This window comes from Salvelinus fontinalis, chromosome 34 (genome assembly GCF_029448725.1).
Source record: "Salvelinus fontinalis isolate EN_2023a chromosome 34, ASM2944872v1, whole genome shotgun sequence".
NCBI classification, from domain to species: Eukaryota; Metazoa; Chordata; class Actinopteri; order Salmoniformes; family Salmonidae; genus Salvelinus; species Salvelinus fontinalis.
In genome coordinates this window covers 6722771-6730828 of record NC_074698.1, presented here as the reverse complement: position 1 = coordinate 6730828, position 8058 = coordinate 6722771, and the positions used below count along the sequence as shown (strand labels likewise).

The 8058-nt window shown below is 52.5% G+C and overlaps 1 protein-coding gene across 1 annotated transcript in view; it reads right to left on the bottom strand.

Annotated features, from left to right (window-relative positions):
- LOC129832949 (sickle tail protein homolog) overlaps window positions 1-8058 on the bottom strand; it is a 19925-nt gene that overhangs the window by 9859 nt on the left and 2008 nt on the right. Inside the window, exons 3-11 of the mRNA XM_055897098.1 lie at window positions 7635-7782; window positions 6078-6396; window positions 5388-5664; window positions 5050-5198; window positions 4720-4869; window positions 3917-4045; window positions 3082-3171; window positions 1835-2953; window positions 20-151 (exon numbers count right to left, since the gene is read on the bottom strand). Of these exons, the coding sequence (XP_055753073.1) occupies window positions 20-151; window positions 1835-2953; window positions 3082-3171; window positions 3917-4045; window positions 4720-4869; window positions 5050-5198; window positions 5388-5664; window positions 6078-6396; window positions 7635-7782 (2513 nt within the window). The remainder of the gene's footprint in view (window positions 1-19; window positions 152-1834; window positions 2954-3081; window positions 3172-3916; window positions 4046-4719; window positions 4870-5049; window positions 5199-5387; window positions 5665-6077; window positions 6397-7634; window positions 7783-8058) is intronic.

Here is an 8058-nt window from a genome sequence, read left to right as displayed (position 1 = left end):
TCTCACTAGAATACAGTACCTGCTGCTGGCCCTTGAGGAAGTCTTCCCTCTTGCCAGTTTTGGTCTTCTCTGTGCTGCTCTGCTGCAGGTGCTTCAGTCTGGAGGCAGCCGAGGAGTGGACTTTACCCACAGCTGAAGAGCTGTTGCCTCCCTGGAGAAGGAGACAAGGAGAGGAGAAGAGGGGAGAGACGTGAGTTTTAGTGCCACAGAGCACGAACAGATTTACATTTCATTCCTTTTAATCAGACATATACCAACTCAATAGAAGCTCTCACCCAGTATGCCCGCCGGCTGCTGAAAGCCCTAAGATCAGGGTGCTCACTAAAGCCTCGCTGAAACAACTCCCTGCTATCCGCCCCACTGACTTTCAATATATCACTACACACTGGCTGCAGAAGATCTGACAAACAGGTGAATATGGAAATGGGAAATTCAAAGTGGTGTTGCTTAGCATGGCTGCACCGGGGGCTCATCCTATGATGTCGTCTGCTCAACCATTTTCTCTGCCTCTAATATGCAAAAAGCAAATACGCACTCACTCACTCCAACACTCACATCCTATCTACTCCCCAACCCCCTCCACACATGCACATTGGCTAAGAGGAAAGGCAGTGCATATGATTACAGGAGACGGAGCGCCCAGTATGGTATGCTAATATGAATCATTCAGGGGTAGTGTAGGGAACCTGGGTGAAGAATTTGATTGGCCTAATGAGACCCAGTTAAAGGCAGTGGTGGTTACAGTACTGAGAGTGATGCAACAAGGCGTGAAAACGCTGCAACTCCACACCAACCCCACGTCAAGCCCAAGGACCTGTTTCTCCAGCGGAATGGCCGAAAGGAGAAACGATCCCTGACAGTCAGCCCCACTGTAGCTTGGCACTCCACTGCAGTTGGACTGAATGAAAGTCTATGTACACACTGAGACAACATGGTGGTCCATGCTACAGTCTACCTCTTCACCTGTCTGTCTCTAACTCTCTATCTATCAGCATTACTCAACCATGTATTTCATTTTGGGAGCTTTACAAGGAGTGTTGACCTAAAGGTGAAATGACAAACTCAGACTCCCAGCATGCAATGAGCCCTCCGAGGTCTGGTCTGCCCTATGCTAATGATTTACTATGGGATAATGAAAACAGCAGTGTGTGTCTGTACTCAGTTTCAGGCCAATTTGTAAACAAGTCTGAACGTTTCGTTTGTCGATAAGCCGAAAGAAAGGTCAAGGTAAAGCTATAATAGTTGATGATGCAGGTAACTGGTAATTGATTACAGAGACGAGAGAAGCAGCAAAGGACAAAGGCAAGACAAAGACGTGAAGAGAGGGGGGAAATAAAGTGGGGAGTGGAAGAGAAATGACAGTTTATTGCAGCAGAGATTGGACTTGCCCTGGTTTACAGAGTAGAAACAGAAGATCAATGAAAAGACAATGAACAACCCGTCTCCAAGTGGAGAGTAGCACCACATGACTAATCACAGTACAGAGAAGGAGAGCATCTGCTGCAGGCCCCTTGGAGTTGAACAGATTTAAGATTTAAAGCCTTTGGACTGCCAAAATCTACCCGTTTTCACAGGGAGCAGACGACAGATTACTTCTACGTGGGAATTGGCAGGTTGAGAGGTTCAACGGAGGTGTGAGGTACAACTCCATGTGAGGTTGGTCATTTACATGCTGTCAGATTCCCTCTGAAGTCAATAGGAGGAAGACAAGATAAAGCTTCAGCTTCAGCAGAAACAGCAACCCCAACACTTAAAGCCAAAAAGACAGAAGCGGATAGAGAGAAGTGAGTGCCCTCTAAAGAGCAGAGTCTATGCAGGGGTGCACGTTATAGACCTTGGTCATTGTGGCAGGAGTGTAGCAGGGTTTGGGCTTGGGTGGGACTGGGGGCTTCTTGGTCTCTGGGGTGCTGGTGCCAGGCGTCTGGGCTGGGTCTGGAGCCTCTGGCAAGGCAGTGTCAGTGGGGGGTGTGGGGGGGGAGAGGTGCACTGTGGTGGGGTGGCCACTGAGCTCCAGCAGGGTGTTCTCCAGCTCGCGGATGGTTTCATCCAGGCTGTCCAGCCTCCTGTAGGTGCTGCTCCTAATGTCCTCTCCTTGGTTCCAGGGGTTCAGACCCTGTTCTTCCCTGGCCTGGCTCTCCTCACACCCTGCAGACCCTTTGGGTTTCACTGCTGCTTCTGCAGAGTCCTGACTGGGCTCCGGAAGGGTGGCTAGAATGCTCTTTGTTCCAGTGCTGTGAGGGAGTGTCAGGTTCCTGGCCCCTGTCTCCACCCCTCTCCTCAGAGCCTCTCTCAGGGAGTCCTGCTGCTCAGGGGAAAGAGTTATCTTGGAACCCAGGGTACTGGGGCTGCTGCTCAGGCTGCTGTGAGAAGATCGTGCTCTGGGCTTGGGGACCACCTTGGATGACCCTGTGTCCTCCTCCCTGCCCAGCAGTAACTGCAGCTTCCTGTAGGCCTCTCTGACCGTCACAGTCTCCCTGAAGAGTACCAGTAGTGGAGCCCCACACAGACGGGTTTCAGTGCTTCCCTCTGAAGGCTGAGGTGGGATGGTCAGTGTCTGTAGAGCCTCTCCCCAGGTCCTGCTGAGCTTCTGGGCCTCCGAGGGTGACATCACCATCACCCCCAGCTCAGTCAGCACCAAGGACAGCTCTTCTCTCTCTTCCCTCTCTTCCTTCTTCTCAAAGGACTCCAGGATTCTCAGCTCCCCCCGTCGAGAGGGCTTCCTCTGGGGCTGGCTGACGGGATCCTTCCCCTTAGAGACCTGCTGCATCTTGGGGACTGTCTGGGGAGGAGCAGTCTTACTCTGGGACTGGCCCACTGTTGGGGACATCTGATGGTCCTGTGTCAAGTCTCTGACAAAGCCTTCTGAGGGAGAGGGTGAAACTGACACACACTCTGTCAGCACAATCCGGGGGACAGGAGAGAAGGACGAACCAGGAAGGGCCATGCTCTGTGCCTGTTAAACAAAATGGGTGAATAGAAGGAATATTCCATCATACATTCAATAAGATAAAATAGGATTGTTTGCTAAACAGTGTAATGGTAATTGTTTGGTTCTAAAATACTTCTCATTAGGGCACTAACCTGTGAGTGTGATGCCAGTATGCTGGCAGTGCATTCTGAGCTGCCCTGCTTCCACTGTAGGCCAGAGCAGTCCAACGATGCTCTAGACAGCTGGTAGACATAGTTTAGAGTTTCACAACTGTTCACACACACATACACGTACACACACACGTACACACACACGTACACACACACACACACACACACACACACACACACACACACACACACACACACACACACACACACACACACACACACACACACACACACACACACACACACACACACACACACACACACACACACACACGCACACACACACACACACACAGACACACACTCTAACACACACACATCCATGCACTTCAGAGCACTGCAACCAACACAGAGAGTGACTAGTCACAGGAGTGTTTGTGTGTAAGGAAGAGTGATCAATCCATCAGACAGTGTGTTGTCTGGAGACAGTGTGTTTAGGGGTGTGTTCTGGTAGTGTAGAACAAGGGGAGTGCTGGACCAAAAAGCTTTAAAACAAAAGTACAACCTCCTTTACTTTCCCTACAGCACCAAGCAGAATAGGGTCAGTGTACAGTCGGTGTGCTGGTGACCAGCTGCTGTGTTTGACAGGAGACCCTGTGGAGAGCACTCTGCAGGTAGAGATAAAAGGTGAGGATGGGACTGTGTACTCTGGGAGGGGTGTAGAGATCAGGGATGGAACATGGAAGTGTGTATTTGAGGGAGGGGTAGAGGAGTGGAAGTGTTAGTTCGAGGAGGAAGGAGGGCGAGAAGGAAGGTGAGGGCAGTATCAGGAAGCAGCAATCCACACAAGCCCTCGTGAGGTCAGGGAGGGCGTTACCTTGGTGCATGGGGCCCCTGGGGGCCATAGGTCGAGGCTGGAGGGGGGCACGCTGGTCCTGCTGCGGGGGGCACTGGGCAGGGACAGGGGAGGGGGGTGGCTGAGCCTGAGGGGGGCTCTCTGAAACAGCTGGCCAGGGGAAGGGTAGGAGGGAGGGGAGGGGACAGTTGAAATAATGTAAATAATGGTTAAATTAGGATAAGTTATCCATAATATCAAGATCAATTATCATAACGGGTCTATCAAAAATTACAGTAAAAAAAAAAAAAATCTGTCCAATTTATTGTTTCACTAAGTGGCCAGCAGGGCATCAGAAAGACAAACACACAAATCAACACTTCATTTGGGTCCATGTGGCCAGGCTGGGTTGGTCTGTGAGCTCTGGGTGACACGCTGTGTGTGTGTGACTAAACTGTGTGATCAGCAGTAATCTGGGCCCACAGTGAATGGACTCTCTGTCCCAGTGTGTAGGCCTGGGGTGTGGAGGACATATGGCACCTGCTGCTTTGACCTGACCATCCTCTCGGACACACCAAGCAGCCAGCAAATGAGGCCTACAACGGTCGTGTGTGTGTGTGTGTGTGTGTGCGTGTGCGTGTGCGTGTGCGTGTGTGTGTGTGTGTGTGTGTGTGTAGCTACAAGCTCTCGGCAAAATTAAGGAACCGGAGGAAGTGTCGTTTTTCAGTAACATTTCCCATTCCCTGCACCCTTACCTAAAATACTTCAGGGACCACTTCTGCGAATACTATATAAACTCTGCAAACACTATTAATCCACTATTTCCAAAGCTGGTATACCAGTACCTCCAGTTCAGCAGCAATATTGTCCTCCTCTCCCTCCTCCTTGTCTCCAGAGGCGATGGTGGGAGGGGTGGACGCAGGACGCGGGTTTTCAGACACCGTCCGTCGCAGCTTCACATGGGGCTTCTGTGCTTCTGCCTCCTCTGCCTCCGACTTTTACACACATACATAGTGGAGATCAGAAACTAGGCAGGAGGTGTGTGTGTGTGTGTGTGTGTGTGTGCGCGCGTGTGCGTGTGCGTGTGCGTGTGCGTGTGTGTGTGTGTGTGTGTGTGTGAGTGTGAGTGTGTGTGTGTCTGTGTGAATATACATCCATGCCTCATGCTCTGTCACCTTCATGCTCTTGCCGGGGATAAGGATCTCTCCGCTGCGGGTGATCAGGCCAGCCGGGGATGATGGGAAGCTGCGTCGAGGTGGTGGGGGAGGGGGCGACTTCGAGGGCTTCTCTGTACGATAGCGAGTCACTGTCAGCTGCTCTGCATCTGTGGCAGGCAGGGCAGTACCGTGGGCACCCGTTAGAGAACCAGACACAGTACATTCATACTGGCACCACAGCCGACCCTGACACATTCATGAGCTGAGTATGTGACAAAACACTGCTGCCCATCAGTACATCAAAACCGGTCTACTGCTCCCTCTGTAGGGTAAGGAGAGGTCTGATGTATCCTTACCAGAACCACGTCTGGAGCCAGGTTCCTTCCCCGAGAGCTTGTGTGCGACATGCTGGGGCTTGGTAGGGCGGTGCTCTGGGGTCCCTCCCCCACTCTGGGGGGTCTGAGACTGGGAGGGTGTGTTGGAGGAGGGCTTGTTGATCTGCTTGGCGGCAAAGTCCAAGTCTGGGATGGCCTTCATCAGCTCAGCCTGGGTCTCCTCCAGCAGACGGTTGATGTCTTGAGCACTGTACTGGGTCAGACTGGCCCGCTTCTCCTCCCAGTCCCGCTCCGCTGCCTGGGGAGCGGGAACCATAGAGGGATATAGCACAGTGAGAGATATTGTATACACACACAGACACACACACACACTCACCACAGGAGGTTGGTGGCACCTTAGTTGGGGAGGACGGGCTCGTGGTAATGACTGGAGCGGAATCAGTGGAATGGTATCAAACACATCAAACATGTGTCTCCGTGTGTTTGATACCATTCCATTCGCTCCGTTCCAGCTCTTATTATGAGCCGTCCTCCCCTCAGCAGAATCCGCTGACACTCACTCACACATGTGCAGACATCCACACCTGTAGACTCACTCATGCCTACGCACACTCGCCCTCCAAAACCTATACATACTGTATCATCATACCAATGCAACACTAGGACAACTACAGATTAAACACTAGAATGGAGTATTGAAGGGTTCCTTACCAGTCGAACCTCCACAGACACAGCCTTATCAGCGGCTGCGCGGTTGGCCAGCTCTTCCAGGGCCCGGCCCTTGTGAGGCACAGGGGGATGATTGTCCCTGTGAGGGCCAGAGGATGGGTGGCTGTGTGCATGACCGTGACTGTGACTATGGCTGTGGCTGGAGTGGGGGCTCCAGTTTGACAGGCTGCTGCTGCCCCTCAGGTCACTGAGGTTGAGAGGGGGGCTGGTGGGCATGTCAAAGTCAGAACTCTTACGGAAGTCCTCACTGCTGTGCTTGGGGAAGTCCTCCTGCTTCTTCCATACGCCCTCGTTCACTTGCCTGACCACACAAACACAGCCAATGTCAGGCGATGCCAGTAACGTCTGTATATCGGCCATATTGTGGTCAGTGCTGGTGGGCTGTGGCTAGACAATGCAGGCTCTGAGTTACAGATCGTTCATGTACCTGTGATGTTGGATCAGTGTAGATGTTTCACTGATGGTCAGTGTGTTGGGTCGTACCTGCGCATGGCGGTCAGTGTGTTGGCTCGTACCTGCGCATAGCGGTCAGTGTGTTGGCTCGTACCTGAGCATGGCGGTCAGTGTGTTGGCTCGTACCTGCGCATAGCGGTCAGTGTGTTGGGTCGTACCTGTGCATGGCGGTCAGTGTGTTGGCTCGTACCTGCGCATAGCGGTCAGTGTGTTGGCTCGTACCTGCGCATAGCGGTCAGTGTGTTGGCTCGTACCTGCGCATAGCGGTCAGTGTGTTGGCTCTTACCTGTGCATAGTGGTCAGTGTGTTGGCTCTTACCTGTGCATAATGGTCAGTGTGTTGGCTCGTACCTGCGCATAGCGGTCAGTGTGTTGGGTCGTACCTGTGCATGGCGGTCAGTGTGTTGGCTCGTACCTGTGCATGGCGGTCAGTGTGTTGGGTCGTACCTGCGCCTGACGATCAGTGTGTTGGCTCGTACCTGCGCATAGCGGTCAGTGTGTTGGCTCGTACCTGCGCATGGCGGTCAGTGTGTTGGGCCGTACCTGCGCATGGCGGTCAGTGTGTTGGGTCGTACCTGTGCATGGCGGTCAGTGTGTTGGCTCGTACCTGTGCATAGCGGTCAGTGTGTTGGCTCGTACCTGTGCATGGCGGTCAGTGTGTTGGCTCGTACCTGTGCATAATGGTCAGTGTGTTGGCTCTTACCTGTGCATAATGGTCAGTGTGTTGGCTCTTACCTGTGCATAGTGATCAGTGTGTTGGCTCTTACCTGTGCATAGTGGTCAGTGTGTTGGCTCTTACCTTTGCATAGTGGTCAGTGTGTTGGCTCTTACCTGTGCATAGTGGTCAGTGTGTTGGCTCGTACCTGCACATAGTGGTCAGTGTTTTGGCTCTTACCTGTGCATGGCGGTCAGTGTGTTGGCTCGTACCTGCGCATGGCGGTCAGTGTTTTGGCTCGTACCTGCGCATAGTGGTCAGTGTTTTGGCTCTTACCTGTGCATGGCGGTCAGTGTGTTGGCTCGTACCTGCGCATAGCGGTCAGTGTGTTGGCTCGTACCTGTGCATAGTGGTCAGTGTGTTGGCTCGTACCTGCGCATAGTGGTCAGTGTGTCAGTGACACTCTTGCAGCGTTTCAGCAGGGCGTCCAGTCTGTGTGGCTCCTCCTTCAGGAACTTGACAGCTTCCACCTCCACCCTCAACACCACCCGCATCTTACTCTGCAGACTGGGGAACTGGTCTGGAGGGAGACAGGGAGAGAGAGGAGACACTACATATTAACATCTCAGGAGTTACAATGGGAGTCTGATTCTGAGAGTGGTGATTGTAATGTCTGGATGTTTGAGACTGATGTGTGTCTGTGATTGACTATCTAAGTCAGTACCTACAGTGTGATGAGTGTATCAGACCATGTCAGTGTGTCTGTGAGTGGTCAGTGTATGAGACCATGTCAGTGTGTTGGTGAGTGATATCAGTGTATCAGACCGTGTCAGTGTGTCTGTGAGTGATCAGTGTA